Source organism: Netta rufina (assembly GCF_964035555.1).
Source record: "Netta rufina genome assembly, chromosome: 5".
NCBI lineage: Eukaryota > Metazoa > Chordata > Aves > Anseriformes > Anatidae > Netta > Netta rufina.
The window spans coordinates 2,725,266-2,746,987 of NC_140128.1; the positions used below are offsets into that span (position 1 = coordinate 2,725,266).

Below are 21,722 nucleotides of genomic sequence, written 5' to 3' on the forward strand. Positions count from 1 at the left end.
GCCTTACAGGCCAGATCAGGAGAATTCGACTACAGGATATGAGCAGACTAACCAGAAAAGCTTCTTTCCCTGTTTCATATACACCACTGGAGAATGTGGTGGGGGGAAAAAAAAAATCTAGCAAGCTATTTAAGGTGATCTCTGAACTACTTAGGAGGAGCAAAAGCTGCATCAGAAAGGAGAATCTGGCCTTTATTTTTAACTTTTGGAATAGAAACATCATAGCTATCTATTTTACTGTTTCTAATTCACTTAGCAGCAATAAGATGCATACACACTACTAAAAATGGAAATTGAATTAAAAGGTGTATTTTGTACATTTGTAGGTACATAGATACGGTATGTACACAAAATGTACAATAGGAGTTAACAAATACACCTTCGTATAAAGAAACTACCAGGAGAGAAAACAATCCAAATGGTTATGATTCCTGAGTTCAGACTCAAAACAATTTAATTCTTAGAAGTTTGGCTCTCGCTTGTTCTTTAATTTGGTTTTCGTCTTTTGTCCTTGAGCACGGACTTTTACAAACAAAAGCTTTCATTACCTGTGGCTCTGGTGCCAAGATATTTCTAATCCTTCATGCACACAACCAGGACTATCCAGCTACAAATGTGTGCTTATTTCTGTGCATCTCACTGGGTGACATTTTTCTATTCACTTTTATCAGCACATTCCATCCTAACTTGCCTTCCATGCAGATGCTTATTCACCAGTTACATCCTCAAGGCTTTTACTATAACTAACAAAAATATGAGGTATAAGCTGATCAAAATACACAAACCCCATTCCATGCAAAGGGTTTATTTGATTTAAAGTGTAATTTGGACATAATCACAATCACATAAATGTTAGAGGTTTAATTTCTGACAGATACTGCTTAATCTACGCAGTACTCCAAGCATTTTTTATTGCACTCCTGCAAAACCACAGTTAAGAGAAATGAGGGAAAGTGGACTCCTTTACAAATCCTTAACTCTGTTAAAACTAGTTTATATATGAACACTGCACCCATATAGATAAATTAAGTTAGATGTGCTTTAACTACATTAAAGTCAACTTCTTGGAACAACGTTCATGAACTATTTTATAGTGTCTTTAAACAAATCAGTGAAAGGTGGTAAAAAGGCCATGTGTACTTAGGATTTGTGTATTTGTTACATCAGCACAGTTGTATACAGAATTTTGTTATCTTGATTTCCTTCCCAAGTGACATAAATTAAGCTGAGGAAGGACCTTCCTGTAAAACAATAAGAGCATATGCATGACTTAGGGAATTACAGCGTGGTTAACATGTTCATCCCAGGTATAGTTTTCATAGGACTGTAAAACTTTGTTAAGGCAGGCAGAGGTCTTAAATTTACATCTGAATTTGCATTTTCGTTGACGTAAATTAGATCTGCTAATATAAATTTTTTCAGAACTTTTGAATAGGCAATCATATCCCACAGTTCTGGGTATTGTGCGTATTTATTGCTATACTTCAGACCTCCTGTAGCTCTCTCAGAATGGCTGTCAGGTTCTTTGCCCATCTGTGCTCCAAGAGCAGGGCCTCTGGCCACCCTCCCATCTGAACTGGTTCAAGCTATCTACTTTCTCTTCATTGGGATTCCTGTTGGATTTTCACTTTCCCCTCTTGCTTCCAAGCCAGTTTTGCATTTGGGAAATCAGTTACCTCAGCAACCAACCCCCCCTGGCCCCAAGCTGACAGATAGCTCAGCCCCATCACTGAGCCATACCAGGCCTAAAGCGCTCCAGAGACAATGTAGTGAGTGCTTGGAAATTTTGCGCTTTGCCCTGGGAATGGTCTCAGGCACTGACGCAAGCTCTGAAGTCTTCTGCCTTTCAGGTTGTTGCAGCTTCATTTTGCTACTGCCTCTCTGAGATGCCAGCAAAGTAGCTCCCTGTTCTATTTACAGCAAAGTCAGCTACATTATTCTGAAGTTTAAACTCGTAGTTTTCAGCCAGAAGCTCTCAGAAGTACGATCACTCTCAGTCTCTCTTCCTCCTTCCCCTTGCTGACAATCAGCATGACTCAGTCTACAACGCATTGGCAATGTCAGTGACTCAGCCATGTGACATGTGCTCTATCAGTCTATCCAGGCGTGAATCAAAAAAGAAGCAAATACAAGTTTTTCTCTGCTGTGGGAAGACAGCTCTTTCAATTTGATAAAAATAAAATGTTCCATCCAACCACCCACAGAAGGAAGTGACTTCATATAGCTGACCACTTAGTTACCACTCTAGCGATTGTCAAATGTATTTTGGTTCTTTCCAGCAGGTCAGAAAAGCATTCTTCCTTTTGGTTCAGATACGATTGTTAAATCCAGATGGAGGCCGGTCACTAGTGGCGTTCCCCAGGGCTTGGTACTGGGGCCAGTCCTCTTTAATATCTTTATCGATGATCTGGGTGAGGGGATCGAGTGCACCCTCAGTAAGTTTGCAGATGACACCAAGTTAGGTGCGTGTGTTGATCTGCTCGAGGGTAGGAAAGCTCTGCAGGAGGATCTGGGTAGGCTGGACCGAAGGGTTGAGGCCAACTGCATGAAGTTCAACAAGGCCAAGTGCCGGGTCCTGCACCTGGGGCACAACAACCCCAAGCAGAGCTACAGGCTGGGAGATGAGTGGTTGGAGAGCTGCCAGGCAGAGAAGGACCTGGGAGTGATGGTGGATAGTCGGCTGAATATGAGCCAGCAGTGTGCTCAGGTGGCCAAGAAGGCCAACAGCAGAAGCAGTGTGGCCAGCGGGGCTAGGGAGGTGATCGTCCCCCTGTACTCAGCTCTGGTGAGGCCGCACCTCGAGTACTGTGTTCAGTTTTGGGCCCCTCGCTACAAGAAGGACATGGCTGAGGGAGCTGGGCTTGTTCAGCCTGGAGAAGAGGAGGCTCAGGGGCGACCTTATCGCTCTCTATGGGTACCTCAAGGGAGGCTGTAGTGAGGTGGGGGTTGGTCTGTTCTCCCACGTGCCTGGTGACAGGACGAGGGGGAATGGGCTGAAGTTGCACCAAGGGAGGTTTAGGTTGGATGTTAGGAAGAACTTCTTTACTGAAAGGGTTGTTAGACACTGGAACAGGCTGCCCAGGGAAGTGGAGTCACCATCCCTGGAGGTCTTTAAAAGATGTTTAGATGTAGAGCTTAGGGATATGGTTTAGTGGGGACTGTTAGTGTTAGGTCAGAGGTTGGACTCAATGATCTTGAGGTCTCTTCCAACCTAGAAATTCTGTGATTCTGTGATTCTGTGGTGGGTACTTCCGTTTTGACTGCTTTAGCCTTCTGAATTGGTCTGATTTGGTTTTGTGGTGGGCTTTTCTTTTTGTTAACGAGAGATTCTGACCCTTGGAGATCTGGAGAAAAAACGGGTCGAGGCAGGGTTGCACGGAGCAGCCTTTCTCTCTGGCAAGCCAAATGGCCTGGGGGGGGAGCCAGCCCCAGAAAAGGGGGCCCTCAGCCCCCCCAACCCTCGTCCTTGCTCCACATGAGGGCATCTTCCAGGCCTCTCCCAAGGCAGCCACCTTCGGCCTCGCATGGGCTGCTCCATCACAGAGCTTTGCCGAGGTCACAGTGGCCACCACCAGCCTCGCCCTTGCCCCGGGCCCTATAAAAGGGGCCCCCCTGCCACTGGCCCGCCACTTGCTCAGCGATTTGGTCTTCTGAAAGCCATCGGCTGAAGGAAGGCCAGAGATAGGAGCGAGGCTAGAGGCAAGCAGCAGCCCTTCTCAGCGCGAGGACAAGCAATTGCTCCTAGGACCACTGAGGAGGATGTCTGCCTCTGCGAGGATGCATCATGGGTCGAGGGCCAGCGCCTCCAGCACAAGAACCAGCAGTGCCCAGGAGGTGTCTGGTGCCCGGCCCAGAGGCACTTATGATAAATACCATTGGAGCCGGAGCGATGTGGGGAGCAGACCGGCCCCTCTGATGGACACCAGCAGCAGGCCTGGGCCTAGCCGGAGGTCCAGTGATGGCAGCAAAGGCGGAGAGCGTGGGTTGGAGGACCACAGGAAGCGGAGCCGTGCCCAGCGGACGGAGTGCGATGCGAGACCCAGCCGTGGCCAAGGGACAGATAACAGCAGGGATTCCCTGAATGAACATCAAGCGGAGAACCGAATGGACCCGAGGCATGGAACTGGGAGGCGTCCTGGTGCGGCACCGTGGCCGGAAAATATGCCCAATGCAAGGCAGCCTGTGTGGGCAGTCCCTGCCAGGGACTGGCTCGTTCTCCAACCCGCGGAGCCCATGGAGGTGGGTCCACAAGATGAAGAAGAACCTATGGAAGTGGATCCACCTCAGCCACAACAAACAGGGGACCACCTCGACAGCTCTCTGAAACAGGTCCTGAAGGAACACCGCCAGCTGTGCAGAAGGGCTCGGCAAGCTCCATATTCCTCATCGCTCAGGCTCCACTCCAGGCATTAGCCTGGAGCCACCTGGCAATAAAGATCTTTGCCAATTCTTAGGGTTTTGTGAGTGCTTCTTTCCCATCCGCCAGCCCTTGTGTGAGAGGTGGCAGCCCTTCTGCGCACAGCCTCGAGGAGGAGCACAAGAGAGGCCCCTGCTCCCTTCGGGCTGCTGCGCTGGGGAGACAGGAGGAGTCCCCAAGAACCACCATGCGCCTTTAACATTTGTGAAAATAAACCAAGGGGTGAAAACAGTAGTGTGTGAGTGATTATAGCTGGCTAATTTCTTATATTAGGAGTGAGTTTCTATATGAGTAATTGGTAATGACAGACATGGAGAAGGCTGAGGTACTCAGCAACTTCTTTGCCTCTGTCTGCACTGGTAGAAGGGCTTCCCACATCTTTCATTTCCCTGAACCCATAGATGGAGGCTGGGGGAGCAGAGTCCCACCCACTGTAAGCGAAGAGCAAGTTTGAGACCAGCTGATAAATCCAAAGAGGTACAGGTCTACGGGACCTGATGAGAAGAATCCCAGGGTCCTGAGGGAACTGGCTGATGTAGTTGCCAAGCCTCCCTCCATCACAGCAGAAAAGTCCTGGTAGTCGGGTGATGTCACTGGGGAATGGAAAAATGGAAACGCCATGCCCCTACTCTGCAACAATTCAAGAATTGAACAAAGAGCGCTGCTCTTCGGCAAGTAAAACAATGAGGAGACATTACTTCTCAGAGCAGTCAGGCACTGGGACAGGCATCACCGCCTGGCCGGGTGTTCAAGGAAAGGTTGGACGTGGTGCTTAGGGACATGGTTTAGTGGGTGACATTGGTGGTAGGGTGGTGGTTGGACCAGATGATCTTGAAGGTCTTTTCCAACCTTATTTATTCTATGATTCTCTAGTTTCATTTCCAAGTTAGAGGTATTTTTTTTCCTGTTTATTCCCAATTGAAAAGGACTTTCTTGCTCTGACTGTGAGCGTCCTAAAACCCTTCTCTGTTCCTGGAGTTGCCAGCAGAACAAGGGATTTACGGGATGGTGGCTCAGCTATCTGCGGAGCAAGAAAATTGAGATTTGGCTCTTCTTTTTGAAACTATAGCTGCCTTTTTCTTCTGTGTGTCATGAAATCTGCCATACGGAACATGCTTTGGGAGACTGATTTAAGTGTTGGTGAGTGACTTGGTTCAGGTAAGTTGATTTGAGTTTTAGGTATTTTTCACACTTCAGGTTGAGTGCCTAGGTCTTTTTGATTATTTTGGGCAATCTAGAAATGGATGTTAGGAAGAACATCTTTACCGAAAGGGTTGTGAGGCATTGGAACGGGCTGCCTAGGGAAGTGGTTGAGTCACCATCCCTGGAGGTCTTTAAAAGACGTATAGATGTAGAGCTTAGGGATATGGTTTGGTGGAGGACTGGTTAATGTTAGGTCAGAGATTGGACTCGATGATCTTGGAGATCTCTTCCAACCTAGATGGTTCTGTGATTCTGAAAGAAGTCTTATATTCTGTGTTGAAGGTACATTTTCCAAAAATTGATTCATACAAAGCTTGTAGATAATTGCGTAATTCTGTCTATAGCCTCAGAGAACAGATAACAGAGAGTACTGCTTCCACTGGCAAAGTCACTGAGCAAATCCAACTGGAGATCAGAGCACTTTTATCATTCTTTCTCTGACAAACACTGTATTGTGCAGTATATGTTCCTTATCAGGAGGGATTTAGAAAGAAGCTCCAAAGACAGAGGAGATTTTAGACTGTTTATGAAATTATATATTATATATAGGTGATACTTTAAACATGAAGAGAGTAAATCTATTTTCAGTCCACAGCTATCATTCCCAGTACCCTGTGGAGCGAAGCTGTTTCCAGCACAGCTGATCTCAAACATGTATTGAAAGTTTCCTCGATCACTCACTGAGTTCCAAGTTACCAAAACTCTTTCTCTTCTGAACCCTTAAGAATACAGCTTATGGTTGTATTTTTCAGTCATGGTTTTCTTTCCAGTAAACAAAATTAAATTAACTTTTTAAATATAGGTTCTGAGTTATTTTATTTACAGAGTCCTAAGGGACATTCCCCAGACATGTCACTTTTCTTGTGAGTGAACACAGAGGTTCTGCTGATATTTCTAAGGTATGGATGTCTTTGGAGGTGACTATTTAAATGGTCACAGGATATTAAATACCACCGACAGTTTCAAAGTTTTGTAAAACAGCCAAAACGTTCTCAACAGCAGTATTCCCCTGAGGGGAACCAAAAAGAGCATAAAATAGACAGTCTAAGAGTCTTCTGATAATGTAGTTAACAAATATCACGTATGTAGTATATTTCAACTTCAAAGTGATTAAGTTAATTAATCCTCAGATTTCACACTGGCAGCAACTCAGAGAGCTGGAGCTGAGTAGTTATCTTCTTTTCTCTATTTGTAATTATATAGGGTAGCGCTGGGAGCTTACTGCAGAATCAGTGCCTTGGGAACCATCTGCAGGCCGTGCACTTGTACTGAATAGAAGGGGAGATGCAGAGAGAATTTGTATTTCTGTAATTATTTGTTGCTTGTGTTACAGTGCTGTCTGGAACAGTGGGAACTGCAGGAGACTTTAGCAAGAGTCAGATGTTTGCCTAATTTGTGTTGTTAGGTTACCTGCACTTAGGAAGCACAGAGGCTCTGCAGTACAAAGCAGAGATCAGTGAGAAGTCAGGTATCTACTGAGCAGACTCTGCCTGACTCCTTGGCTCTGAGTGATTACTGAACAACAACCATTCCACACTGATTCATGCCCCATGGTACAATCCATTGTATCAAAATGAAATAAAGGCCAGCTTAGCAGCATTTAGAATGTGCTCTACAGATTTTAAACCATAGTATGCATTTTATTTAAATCTTCCAGTACAAGCTTTTTCTCTTCCGATTCAGGATGACTTGGTAGAAATTTTTTTGTACAGTGAAAATGTGATTGATAATTTTACTTCCAACACTATTTAGCTTAAAATCAATTTAACATTATGTCAGAAGCCATCCAGCTAAGGAAGAAGTCCTGCTATTTGGATCACTTTACCTGGAGTACCAGGAGCAGTGGGAGAATCACAGAGACACGATGAACACGATATGCATTTACAATAGGGGAAAAGAGCTATCTGCTATGGTGTCAGCAGTTCCCATCTCACCAGTGTGTACAATGTCCTAGTGTAATGGTTTGGAAGAATAAAGGGTTCTGTCACCTGGAACCAATGTCCACAGCAACAAGTCCATAGGCCTGACTGGCTCCTCTGGGCACTAGCATTTCTGAAACACCAAATACAAATATTAAAAGGGAATTACGAGATTTAATGATAAAATTTGAAATAAGCAGATTCTAAATGCAAGAAAAAACCAAGTAAATTAAGGATTCATGTGGAATTGAATCGTGATTCAAAGCTTTGTTTGGAACCTGATGACAACTTATGCTTTGGATTATTTATTATTATTAATTTATTAATTATTATTTGGCAGGGCCTGTACTCGTGGCTGGCATTTGGGCTATGGACTGCTGGTAGTGACTGACGCTGTTGTGCAAGCGTGTTCTCTACACCCGGCGACAAAACAAAACCTTTTCGCAGCCCTGCTGTACCCTGTGGAATTCCACCTCAGCGCGGGACTTCTTATCACCTGTAAGATTGATTACTCAATTGTTGTTCCCTACACGGGGACGTTCACAGGGCGGCTTTGCAGAGGGCACAAACCCGACGGCAGCCGGGGCTCAGCTCCTTGAGCACCGCCTCCCGCCCCTCACGGCCCCCCGCTGCCCAACGGCCGCCCTCCCGCCCCTGGGCGAGCGGCGCATGCGCAGCGCGGCGCTGAGGCGGGCGGGCGGCCGGGTCCCGCCTCCCCGCTGCCCGCCCCTTCCCCTCCCTTCCCTTCCTTTCCCTTCCCGGCTCGGCGCGGCCTGAGCGGGGCCGGCGGGCGGCGGCGGCGGCCATGGCGCAGCGCAGCGCGGCCGAGAGCGCCAGGCAGCAGCGGCAGCTTCTGGAAGGTGGCGGGGGGAAGGGGGCGCCTCGTCCTTGCCGCGGGCGGGAGGGGCTGGGGCGGGGCCGGGCGCGGCCTGTGCTGCCCCTCCGTCAGCAGCCGGCGGCCGGGGCCCGGCGCCGAGGCACCGCCGCCCCGAGGCTGCGGCCGCCCCGCGCCCCGTCAGCTGCCGGGGGGTGCGGGGAGAGGGCGGGAGAGGCCCCGAGCGCAGCTGTGCCGCTTGCTGTGCTCGCGGGGTGTTCCTCACGGCAGAACTTGGGCTGTTACCAGCTTAAAAAGAGATAGCTCGGATGCGTGTGTTTTAAAGCTAAGATAGGTGTAATTCCTGCCTCTGGGAACTGTGACCTTTATATCCCGGGCTGTTGTGGGCGTGTGTTCACGCGCGTTTTCTCCCGATGAGTGTGTCTCACCTAGTTGGCTGCTTGCTGTGCCTGGCGTTCGTCCTTAGGAAAACTACAAACAAAATCGTTAATAAGCGTGTCGTGGAGTTGTGTTGCCTATACTGAAGACTTAACTCCAAGTTACTAAGTCTTAACTCTCAGGAGACTTCATGGCAAAACTAAAAATGCGTGGCTTAATTTGTTCTGCAGTAACTTCTTCTCTGCTGATTTATCTAACTAAGGCTTAAACTATTAGCAGCCACAGAAATTGATTTCTGTGGGATGTTTGCCAGTGTAAGAACCTCAGCTTTATTTGGACGACTTCAGAGCATGTAAGCAGTGTGTTATGTATGTTAGTGCAAGCATTATGTGGGAAGATGGGATCTCTGTGGAGATTTCCTTAACCTTTCCTTAGAGTGTAACCTTGAATTCTGATAAGTTGCTGTTTTTTTTTGTAAATTCTGGTTGTATTTAATTTCAGGGAAAGCTCAGGCAGAAGGTGGATCAGCTCGAACATCTCTTCTTATTTTAGTGTCCATCTTCACATCGGCTGCTTTTCTGATGTTTCTGGTATATAAAAATTTCCCACAACTTAGTGAGTAAGTATGTAATTTGTTTGCTTTTCATTCAATATCAGCTTGCGGAGGAGGCTGCGTGGGGTTAAGTGATTTTTGAATAAGTGATTTTTGAACTGATGTAAGTTAATTGTAGACGTAACCTTATTTAAAGGAAGAAAGCCATTTTGAGTGTATAATCTCCAATGTCACAACACAAAAGGCAATGCTGAAATGCGTACTAACCAGTAGGATCTGTTTAAACACTGAAGTTGTGCTTGACCTAGGGTTTCTGTTGCACAGTTGAGTTACCATGTCTTAAAAAGATACCTGTTGTCACTTTAGCAATGATAACTACTGTTCTTAACTGTCCTCAGTTGAGAGCCAAAGCATGCTTGGTTAGGGCTAGGCTTTTTTTAAAATGCCTTGTGCTCTGCTATAACTGCAGGCCACTGTTAAAAAGGTGACATCCTTCTTCCTTCATGCTCAAGGTTCGTGTATTCTTCCTGTTTTTTGTTGCGTCTAGTACTCATGTTGGGAACATAAATAGTTTGACAAGATGCAAGCCTGCTTGTCTTACAACTTTCTTTTTTTCTTTTAGTAATAATTTTTTTGTCTGATTAACTTGCTCAACAAGTACGGTTTGCAACTGTCCAGTCACTAAGTCTGATACAGAGGAAGAGAGGATACTCAACTGTGCTGCCCAGGGTTGCACCAGATTAAGGTGTGACATAAGGTTTTGCTCTTAAAGCTTTCTATGTCTGTGAGGTGAAGCTGCACTGCGTTTGAAGTGTTGCTGCACTTGGAATGTTGTGACCCTAGCATAAGGCAGTTACAGCTAGTTTTGGCTGAAATGTTGGCTGTTGTTCAGTTGCTAAAGGTTTGGTTTGAGTAATTGTTTCTTTTTGATCTTAACTTGAGAAGAAGAAAAAATCCTAGAAATGAAGCTGGTTATTGTAATGTATAGGAAAAAAAAAAAAAAGCTTGCTAATATCTAAAATTGAGGATTTTTCTATTTCAAAGAAGTGTAAATGTTACAAAGGTTTGTCTTAGAATTTTACCACAACATAGTGATGCGGTTTGTTTGCAGACATTGTAGTTCAGTGATCTAGTGTATCTATAATTATCTATATATTCAGCAATTAATTTTACTGTACGATTTACTTATATCTCCTACCATGCTTTCTCTTCTTTCTTTTTTCAGAGAAGAAGGAAAATGTATAAAGGTTCCTAGAGACATGGATGATGCAAAAGCCTTAGGAAAAGTCCTGTCAAAATATAAGGACACATTTTATGTTCAAGTGTTAGTAGCTTACTTTGCCACATACGTTTTGTATCCTTTTTCTGATGTGAGAAGCCTTTGCTGACTTCTTTTCTATGAAAAAGAAAAGAAAAATGCAAACATAATTTATTGTTCTGAGATGGAGAGGGGTAAGATACCAAAGTGTGTTTATAAGATACGTGTTTTAGAAAAGTTTTTTGTTGAAGTGTTTCAGTATGCTTTTTTGGATTGTAAGGAAGTACAATTTCTAAATACAGAGAAATTGAATTGCGTGCCTGTATAGTAGTAAATGTTGTCTAAGATTGTCATGCAGCTTCAGCTACTATCTACCGTGGACAATATTTTAACTTTCATATTAGACTTATTTTAGTGTTCCAGTAGCTAAGTGCAAACTAAATTCCCAGATAAAAATGACTGCTGATTCTAAAGGAAAACAAACTACCACTCCAGTCTTCCGGAGGCATCTAAAAGTGTTTGAGGCTCTTATTGAAGTCCTTACATCATTTCTCAAGGAAAACATTTTAAGCCTTTCATCTCTGCAGTGCCCATTTAAAAAAAAAAAAAAAAAAAAAAAAAAAAAGGAAAAAAAAAGAAACTCTTCTATTTTAGGGAGCTAGACTTTTGAAGTACTTTATGCCTAAGGAGAGAGACACAAAGGCTGCCTGTGTTCTGTCTTAACTTTTTTTTCCCCCTGAGTGCTGAATGTATTAATCATTAAACACACTCTTAACTGGAACACTTAACAGGTTAATAAAGCTTTTCAGCCTTTCAAAAGTTACAGGAGGTCTATTTCATTGTTTAATGCAGTAAGGTTCTCAAAACCCAGAGAAAAATGATGCTGAAAGTGCCATTAGTAGTTCGCTTCTAGCATATTCTCACAAGAGTAGCTCACAAATGATAGATTATATTTGAAGAAAACTAAAATGTTAGTTAATATATAAACGAAGTAGAACAGAATCGGCATTTTTATTGAACTACTGCATCAGCTGATATGACGACATTTACTGTCTCAGCAGCGGACTGATTACTTGACAAGCATGGTATAGTTATCTTAGAACTTTGGCACTTGGAAAACGTTCTGTTGTCTGTAATGAACTTGATATCAAGGATGATTGTTTGGCTTTTTGTATTTCAATCAGTTCCATGGAATTCATAATCACTAGAGGTTTCTGTGAACTTTTCAGAGTGACTGAAATCTGCGTAATTCTAGTTAAATGTCAGATCAGAACTGTATTTCCTGTAATGCCATAAAGCTACAATGTCAAAGGTAGCACAGAGATGAAGGGAGAACATAATACATATTTTAATTAGTGACTTATTTTTATATCGGACAACGATATATCTACCTCTTGTTTCTCTGTGCGTGGGCTGTTTGTGCTACTCTGCACAAGTATTTTGATGTAAAGATCTTTTTAGGCCATGCCTATTTGTTTATGTTTTTCCAAATTGTACTATGTATGCTGACTGCTTATTAGATTAAAAACTGGGAAGCTTTTTTTTTTTTTAAAAAACAAAACAAAAAAAACCTTCTTTAACAAAGATGCATCCAGCTTGCAAACATTTGCTATCCCTGGGTCTATATTTCTCAGTATCCTGTCAGGGTTTCTTTATCCCTTTCCTCTGGCGTTATTTCTTGTTTGTCTGGTAAGTACGGAAAATAGTTTGTGAAGGCATGTATTTTTATCCATTTGGAACAGAACCAAACATTTAAACAGTTTTCTGTGTGAAATGATCACAGGCTGAGTGAAATAAGGGAATGCTTTATTCTCCAAGGAATAAATGAGTTCTTATTCAACCGTGTTGTGAGAAGGATGTTATCTACAAAACTCAGTGTAGCGTTGGATGATGATCCAAACAACTAAACTGTTTTCTTAATAATGGAGGCGTCTGGGTGTTAGTCAGCTGGAGAGTTGCCTTTGCTTCAGACTTGTTCAGCATCCAGCAGAACCTGATATTAATCTTGGAACATAAATAATGCATTCTAGGGCGCTGCAAAACACATCCTTTTCTTAAATGGTTTACATACTTCAGAAGCTTAACTTACGAAGGGTAGGTTGTCAACAAATTTCAAAAGATGCAGTCATAGTAAGCCTTAGTACTTAAGAACTAGATACTTCAGTAGGTATAGAGGGCTAAGGTGATGAATTTTCAAATTTGTATCTTTCAAATGTCATTGTGCCTCTTACTTGCAAAGGTTTCACTGTTCAGAATCTTAAAAGTGCGGAGACTCTCAATGTTAACTGACAAGTAATCAACATTGTCTACTTTGTGTTAATAATGATCTAAATGCTTTGGGATGAAAGGAACTAGTTAGTGTCGACAAAGTTCTTAAGGAACGGGTACAGGAAGTTCTTCCTCCTTAGTGGAGGACTGTGCAGAAGCAGCCTCTAACCAGTCAGTGTAATTATAGGGACACAAGGCTAATATTAATTAGTGATTTTCTGCTTTTTTTTTTTTTTTCAGTGCTCGGGACTTGGAGCTTCGTTCTGCTATATGCTTTCATACTTAGTGGGACGGCCAGTTGTATACAAATACTTAACAGAAAAAGCAGTTAAATGGTCAGAACAGGTAAGTTTCTAAAGAAGTTGAAATTTATAGGAAATATGTAGTGGAATAGGATGGAAAACTAGCGGGCATTGTGCTCATAAATCTAGTCACAAAGAAAGGATTCTGAGTCCTTTCTGACAGTGTGTAGTTACTTTTTGAATGTTTTTAAGCAACAGAGTATTCCTGATTGTGCTATTTCCTGTGAGGAAGCTCTCCTCAACTAGGAAGAGTTTGTCAGTGATAACCCCTCTGGTTAGCTAATAGCCGTAGGAAGCCTATCTAGTTTTGAGTTGAAGTAATAGCTCCCTGAGCATCAGAACTGATGAAAGCTGTCTTTTTTTCAATAGGATGAAAAATATGTTGTTGTAGGTCTGATTGTAAAAATGTAAATGTTATTGTAGTTAGGGCAATTCCTAAGTTTGTTGCTTTAGTGTTTAAGAGCAGCAGCAGCATACCTTCCTATGGAAAGGGTATTGCTTTTGTCCCAGTTTAAAGGGTCTCTTTGTGTTCTTACTATATGCTTACATGGTAACTTTCTACCAATTTTTGGAATTCACTGTTTTTGTAGTATATAGAGAAGTATCCCGTACAAGCTGCTTGATTTTTGTACAAGCTCAGTTTCCTTTAGGGCAAGGGAAAGTATCTGATAACAGGAACTTGGTAAGCTAATTATCTGATTAAACTTCAGATTTTGCTTTGCAAAATCCTAGCATGATCGGTATTTGAGCCCTTGTTTTTTTTGTTTGATGCTCTTAACCATTTTCAAACAGATCTTTTTGGCAAGTATGAACCATGACTTACTGCTCTGTTTTCCGTTTAAATATTTTTATGATTCAAAAAAAAATCTTGAACTTGTTCCTCACTAGGATGTAGAGCTGCGACCTACACAGTTGATTTCATTAAATAGTGAATCTTGTACCAAATAAGTATTAGAAGCCCAGTATAATCTTCAAACTATTCCTGAAGTGGGAAATGGTAATTATTTCCACTGGCAGAACTGGCTCTGTGACTCTAAATTTGCATAATTGCATGTGTGATTCATATCTCACTGTTTCCAGGTTAGGTAGACTATACAGTTTTGGCACTACACTGAATTAATTGTTGATTAAGCATTAGTCCTTCATGAAGATTTAATTAAAAAATAAAAAAAAGACCAAACACCAGAAACGAAGTATTGCTGAACAATAGCAGGACTGACTGCGATAATGCAATTCAAGCTAATATGGAAAAAACGGGGTTGTGTCTAGGATAAGTTGCTGCACCTGATTTTAGATGGATTTACAGTCAGGTGTGGTTTAGTTTCAACTGTCTAGGGCCACGTGGCCACGTTTAGGCTTAGACTTTGTGAAGGCCTGCAAGGATAGAGCAGGGATGGTGGGATGCTCTGCTACCCTTACAATTTGCTTTGGGGTTATGGGTGTTTGAAAGGGCCGGAGTTCTAGAGCCAGTGTGGGAGCAGAAGAGGCTTTGTAGTTGTGTAAGGAGGTGAGCTAGACTTGAGGACGTAATTGACTGCAAATCAAGTTTGGACTGATGTGGCTGCTCCTTTATGATGTTTATGCTAGACATTATAAAGTACGTGCAGATAGGCTACTGCCAACACAGTCTTAAAACCTTGTGATGAACTCGAGAGCCATGACCAGGGTAAGATTCCAAGCTAGGAATACAGCTGCGTTTCATGTTTGATTGCTTTAGGAATAGGATGACAAGCTGGTAGAGTTGGTTGGACTGCAGTTAGAGGTGACGGAGCTAATGCTAGGGTTAGTTCAGCACAGCAGCAGGCCTGCTTCTTACCTGATTCAGACATATTAGTTCTCTACCATAGGCTGGTGTTTCCAGAGTAACTTCAGTGCTATGTAACAGTGATTCACTGACTCTTCCTCTCTTCCTTGAGTCATCATTTAACTGATTTGTTTGCAACTTTTAAATTTCTACAAAAGATGGATTAAAAAAAAAATCACAAATCTCTTGTAGTAAAATCGTTGCTTATTTTGAAGGCAGACGTTTTACTGATTTATTATTTTCTTTGCACAGGTTGAACGACACAGAGAACACCTCATTAACTACATAATATTTTTGAGAATAACACCATTTCTTCCAAATTGGTTCATCAATATAACATCTCCTGTAATAAATGTGCCATTAAAAGTATTTTTCATTGGCACCTTTCTAGGTAAGAATTCTGAATAGTGAACTGCAGTTTGGGGTAGCCGGAAGTGGCATTATTTGCTTCAGTGGTGATCACCACCTACTGGGCAGCTGAAAGATTACACAAGAGTATTGTGTCTATACTTTTTTGATGATGTGTCCAGCTTTTAGCATTCAAAGTCTTCAGGATTATTCTGATGCACTGGATGGGGGGTAGCAGGCTATAAGGAAACATACCTTGTATGGACACTTTACAAGTAAGGACTGTTGCTCCACTCCATGGTTATACTTCTGTGAACTACTATAGACTTCTATTTTGAGTTCAGCGTAGTCATGCCAGAACAAGTGACTTTGATCTGAAGGATTGTTCTTCCCCTTCCCATCTATTTTATTATAATATACCTTCCTAGGAGTGCGTTCATAACTACTGTAGTGTTAAACATCTTAACCTTGTGTTTTGCTTATTTTTGCAAATATTTTTAATTGGTTTAGGAGGTAATTTATAAGCTTCCATTACAAACCTAAAAAAAAAATCAGTTTGCAGAGACAACTTGCTATCTGCACAATCTGGATCGCAGAGTTTTTTAAGTTTCCTGTGTTTGTATTAGCATCCAGCAGCGTTAAAGGTAGCATAAACAGTTCTGATAATGGGATTTTGTCTTTGAATTTTGTATCTGTACCTGCACCTTAAAAAGAAAATACAGGCAACAGATTCTGAGGCTTTGGTATTAAAACCTAGACAACTGAGTTAGGAGTTTTCTTGGTTTTGTTTACCCAAAGAAATTAATCTTTCTTAAATTTATTGTTCTACCCTTGTACTTCCCCCCTCCAGGTGTGGCACCGCCATCTTTTGTAGCCATTAAGGCAGGAACAACACTATACCAACTTACAACAGCAGGGGAAGCTGTTTCCTGGAACTCTGTTTTTGTTCTCATGATTCTAGCCATCCTTTCCATCCTACCAGCTCTCTTCCAGAAGAAACTGAAACAGAAGTTTGAATAAGGATCAAACTGGACCCGGACTTCCCATGTTTCATCTCAGGATTGGCACTTGTGATATTTGTATATTTGCTTTTCTATTGGATCTTAAGCAATTAAAGGGGAGGCTTGTAATGGGTAAGAATGTCTTTAAATGAACACGTGACCTGCAACTGAAGGAACTGTGTTCAGAAAATGTACTACGTAGTTTTATAACCAAATCATCAGTGTTTTGCTTTGGGGTGTATGTGCAGCCCTTGGAATGAGGGAAGGGAAAATACAGATGTCATGTTTTGCTTTGATTATATGCAGAGCAAAAAATGTAACAGACATAAACTACAGATAATGCTTTCTAATACTTGCAAAAAAAAAAAAAAAAAAAAAAAAACACCAAACCCAACCCTTATTTTTTCAATCTGATTTCTGTAACGTACTGTATGTCTCTGTAGACTTGCATGGGATCTGGTCTGAGCACAATTCTCATCTACAGTCTTTCTTGTCTTTTGGGGTTCCAAAATTATAGCATAATATGGTAAAGGTGCTCATTCAGAAGCATTTTTTTTTTTTCCTGAATAGTACTTTAACTACAAAGATACACTCACCTTGATTGTTTACTTCTATTACTGTTGTGTGGACTTAAATACTTGAACCTACATCTGCTTTACTAACTGGATTAACAAAGGCAAAGTGTCAGATCATTCTAACTTACTCTGTAAAAGTTTGCTCTGGTAGAGCAGGCTAGACTTTACTGTGGCTAGCTGATTTTGAAATTCTATTTTTATGTTAATTATTTTGCCAATATTTTACTTGCATACATTTATCCTGTGAATTCAAGAAATTGATCATATATAAAACTAACTTCCTGAGTGATTTAAAAATGTATAACTTCAGTGTACTATAAACATTACTAAAGCAATATGCAAAGAGGATACAATTTTTCTTTGCAGCTCAATTGGCTAGAAGAAGTGTCAGGTACGTTAATTGGTGCACTTCTTGCAAAAGAGCTGAATCCAAATACTGTTCTAAGCATCATGCAACAGAAGTTTATGTGAATGTATCTAAAATTAAAGGGATGATTCAATTTTCTGCTAAGTCAGTAACTGGTAATGGACAACCAGCTATGATTCACCTTTTAAGTAGAAGTCTGCTTATATATAGCCAATAAATGAGGTACGTGGTACCTGCCCTTGTACAGTTAAAACTGTTGTAGTCTGTATGATTGTCAGTGGAGTCCCATAAAATGAGGTCCTGATCAGCAAGGAATTTGGGTGCGTGTTTAAGTTTATCCTACTGAAACTAGTGCTGCTTATAGGCTTTAATTTGATGCTCCTGAAGCACCTTGCTGAAATGGGAACTGACATGTTAGCATATGCTCCAGTTCAAGGGTTTACTTGTCTATATCCCCATGTTAACTCATCATGGTAGATCATTTGAGATGTAAGAGAACAGTTCCATGAATGTAATAATGTGAAAGGTACTGGTACCTTCTAAAACGTTTTGTTCTTTTTTTGTAACATAATGTTAATTGACTCCAGTTTATTGCAGTATTACATGTAAATATATAGTAAATATTATTGATGAACTATTTTGGTCTTTTATTTAAATCTGGGTTGCACAGTAAATGGTATTTTTATGTAGGTAAAGGAACTAATTTCACTTCTGTTTACAAATTTATTGTAAGCATTTAGCTTTAGGGAATGTTTTCTATTTAGAATTGAGTCTAAAAGTGTACTTTATTGGCATTTAAACCTGAATTGTTACTTTTAATCGTTGCAATTCTAATCTCAGTGCTCATCTACCTAGAGGATTTGCTCCATAGTAAGTGATAGCTATTGTGAGCTGAGTGCCCACTGGAATATTGGGTGTGAAATAGCTGTAGATTTACAGCCTACTCTTCTGCATAGTTAATTTTCCATGCAGATTAACTCAGAATAAATTATATACTTGCTATTACCCAGTGGCTTGTCTCAAAAATGGTCTCAATCTTTGGTCAATAACATGCTGTTGTAAAATTCCTTCTACATTGTACAAAACCAATGTTTTGGTGGAACCTTGACACTAAAGAAGGAATGAACTCAATTTCATATGAATCATGCTGTCACTTGGCACTTTCATTGAGGTATGTTTCACTGTGTAGATAGGATCAGGGTATGATACTGAAAAACCCATTTCAGCTATAGACTAAGTTGCCATCACAGTGCCTAAAGGCCCTAAAAACCTTAAAAGGGTTGAAAATAAGTTACTTCGTTTTGTGACAAGTTAGCATTTTTTTAACTTATCCCTTCCATGTTTATCTTCAGCTGCCAATGGCCTCAGGCAATTCCCTATCCCATGAGGACTGATTCTGAGGGTTTTTAAATATAATGAAAGTCTTGTGGAAAAGCAAAAAAGTGTTGTGCTGTGGAATAAGGCGGTAGCTTGCTTTTTATGGGAATCCAGCCAGTGCTCCAAGAGAATAGCCATACATTTCTGCCAGAAAAGCAGTGTCTACCGTGAAGCAAACTTGAAAATCAGGAAGGTATAGTTTAACTACCAAAAAACAAACAAACAAACAAAAAAGAGCTGTTATCCTCTAGAACTTTTTGTAAACAATATCTGCATGACACCATTAATAACTGCCTCTTGCCGTTTCATAATAAAGCTATTGTATAATATGTGAAACATCGTATTTTGAGTACAATGAAGTATGCTGAACTTCCTGCTAAGCCTAATTTTTGATTCACTTATGATGAGTTCTTCTGAAGTGGTATTTTTTTAATGACTATAAAAATTAAACTGAACTGATGATCATGTGGGTGAGATTTGTTCTGTTTGTACTTCTGTTTCAGAACACCTAGTTAGACTTCCTGCTGTCTGGAAGTTATTTATCATGTACTACAGTAATCTTTTTTTATACTTTTATAAAGTATATATACAAAATTATTTTTCATACTTTGGACTGGAAAGCAATTGATATAGCTCATTTCATCTTCTTGGATGGGAACTCATATATTTTGCTTTTTCTGACGTGAATTCCTTATGGAAGACTCACAAGGTAAAGTTGCTATAGCTTCATTCATCTGCTTCTGTTGTCTGCTTTATGGATTTCTTCTTTGCACTGTACACAATGTTGATGTTGAAAGCATGCCAAAAGATTGAGACAAAAAAAAGTAAAAGAAGTAAAAGTTAAATAAAAAGCAAGTGTGTCTTTAAAAGCTCAGTGAACTATTCTATGATGCAAAGCCAGTTTTTTTTTGTTTTGTTTTTTGTTTTTTTTTTTGGTAGCTATTTCACAAATCTTTGTGTTATTCTAAAAAATACTTATCTTGTGTAGCATGATAGTTACTCAGTATAAAACCAGGTTGTCTACTAAAATGCAGTGTGGATTGCTGTGTTCAGCTTTGTATTAGAACTGGAAGTATGCTGCATGTATTGTACCATCCAGTTACTTAAGCTGAATTATTCAGCTGAAAAACCAACAGAACCAACTCAACCAGGTAGCTAGCTGACCAAGGACTGAAACACCCACGAGCTACTGCAGGTACTTTTATTTATTTATTTATAACAAAAAGCAGCCACTTCATTCTTCACCTTATAAAAACTGTTGCAAACTGTCTGTGATAAAGGATGTATCCAGAAAAACTAGGGAGAGAGCTACCTGTCTTCTGTGACATGGTAGTCTTTCTATTGTTTTGCTAGCCTCGCCACATTCAGCATTGCTATCCATTGCTCTTGTTCTTTTTTCCTTTTTCTGACACAAATATTCCTTCGGTTACCTACTTAATTGATACATATACTTAAACTGATAAATTGAGTTGTGTGTAGCTGTGACAACTAGTATTGTATTTCAGGCTTAAAGAATAACTGGTATTCCTAGGATATTGCTATCTTTTTTTCCCCAGAAGTATTCTATTTCCTAAATATGCTAGAGGAGGTGAAACGTATATCCACAAATCTTACTGTGGCTATAACATGCTAGAGTGTATTTAGATATTTTTGGAGCCTGTGGATCAGATTCCTTAGATTCCCTCCCTAAGTTTTCAATCTACTGTTAGAAGACACTATGTTAAGTTCAAGTTAACTAGTAGGAGTATTCTAGATATATGCGTGTTAAATTCTGTCTTTTATAAGTATTTATTGTCCTTATGATTTAAGGCTTGAGCTTAAAAATTCTAGCCTTTGCCATTGAAAAGAGCAGCTGAAGCAACAACAAAAGACTTGCTGAGGACAATGAATCTTTTAAATCATTTTGTAGTTGCTAGCACGTCTTTGTTGTTCTGTCTAAACATAGTTTCCACAGATTTAAGACTTCCCTTACAGTTTATGAACATCATACAGAATACTTTCAAGAATTCACAGTGTCATTGAGAGTGTTACTGCCTCACTTGAGGACATAGTCGATTTGCTAAGTTCAGTGACAAAATAGCTGTGTTTTAGGTGCTTCTGGTGATGGGATCAGTGCTCAAGAAGTCTGACAAATTCAAGCTGCTAGATGCTGAATTAGATATATTACAGATGCAAATAAAAATAGCCCTCACAGTATCTGTACTACATCACCAGTTTCCTCAGTCTTTCTTGTAAGTTCTTCTGTGCCTGTCCAGCTATGACTTCTGTTTATTAGGGTTAGACTACAGTTTGGACTTACTGAAATTAAGCTTACCACATGCTGAATACTGTGTCTTTTGCCAGATCAAAAGCAGACTAAGAAGCAAAATGGCAGAGAATACTTAATGAGTATAGAATAGGAGCAACCAGATTTAACGAGTTCTATTCTCTGTTAGTCTTCCTTGATTCACCAGGTAGGCTCAACGTATTCTAAATGGCTGACTCTGAATCTCATAAACTTGAGACTTTCAGTCTAATATTGCATCTCGTTATCCTCCTATTGTTGTTGAAATTTCTCCCTCGTGTTCACCAGTGGTTTAAAATTGATCTGTCAGAACTATCAGTCAAACCTAAGCAATGCTTCTGTTCATTGATGACCCATTGTCTGCTCTGTACCGTCATAACCATGTGAATACTTGGCTTTTCCTGGTTCCCAGAAGGATGGAAAAGCTCTCCACCATTTCAGTGGGAAGAAATGGTTTAAGAGCTGAGTTATTGTGCTGCAATGGGCTGTGGGGTTATTGACACAAGTCTTATACAAGCTGCTGTCTCTCAACTGCTGGGGAGGAATCAGTAAGTCTCATGTCTTTGCAATGTGAGTTCAAATATGCCAAGTTTCATGTGCTTGACAGCACGTTATGTTAGGTGGGTACCTGATTAATTCAGCACTACAGCTGGGATATAATCGCAAACTACTTGAGCAACCTTAGATAATAATCCGGAAAGACCAGGAAAGTCATTTTTATTCACAGAAACCCTGTAGGATAGAGAAGGTTTCTGGGGTGAAAGACGCGGCTGGGGAGCTGGGCGAGGAGAGGAGGGGGACGGCTGCGTGTGCAGACACAATTTCAGTCCTGT

General features: G+C 41.0%; 1 protein-coding gene across 1 annotated transcript; it reads left to right on the forward strand.

Moving 5' to 3' along the window:
• Window positions 1-8,267: 8,267 nt before the first annotated feature.
• Window positions 8,268-19,070, forward strand: TMEM41B (transmembrane protein 41B). Its single transcript, XM_084286995.1, has 7 exons — window positions 8,268-8,399; window positions 9,254-9,371; window positions 10,531-10,659; window positions 12,159-12,252; window positions 13,072-13,176; window positions 15,190-15,328; window positions 16,136-19,070. The coding sequence occupies exons 1-7, from the start codon at window positions 8,345-8,347 to the stop codon at window positions 16,303-16,305; spliced, it is 810 nt and encodes a 269-aa protein (XP_084143121.1). The 5' UTR covers window positions 8,268-8,344; the 3' UTR covers window positions 16,306-19,070.
• The last annotated feature ends 2,652 nt before the right edge of the window (window positions 19,071-21,722 follow it).

What these genes read in the sequence shown, in the direction of transcription:
- TMEM41B (XM_084286995.1), top strand. Translation starts at nt 8,345, where the DNA reads ATGGCGCAGCGCAGCGCGGCCGAGAGCGCCAGGCAGCAGCGGCAGCTT. An exon ending in GCAGCGGCAGCTTCTGGAAG is followed by an intron (nt 8,400 to 9,253) that starts GTGGCGGGGGGA and finishes ATTTAATTTCAG; the next exon opens with GGAAAGCTCAGGCAGAAGGT. An exon ending in TACTTTGCCACATACGTTTT is followed by an intron (nt 10,660 to 12,158) that starts GTATCCTTTTTC and finishes AGATGCATCCAG; the next exon opens with CTTGCAAACATTTGCTATCC.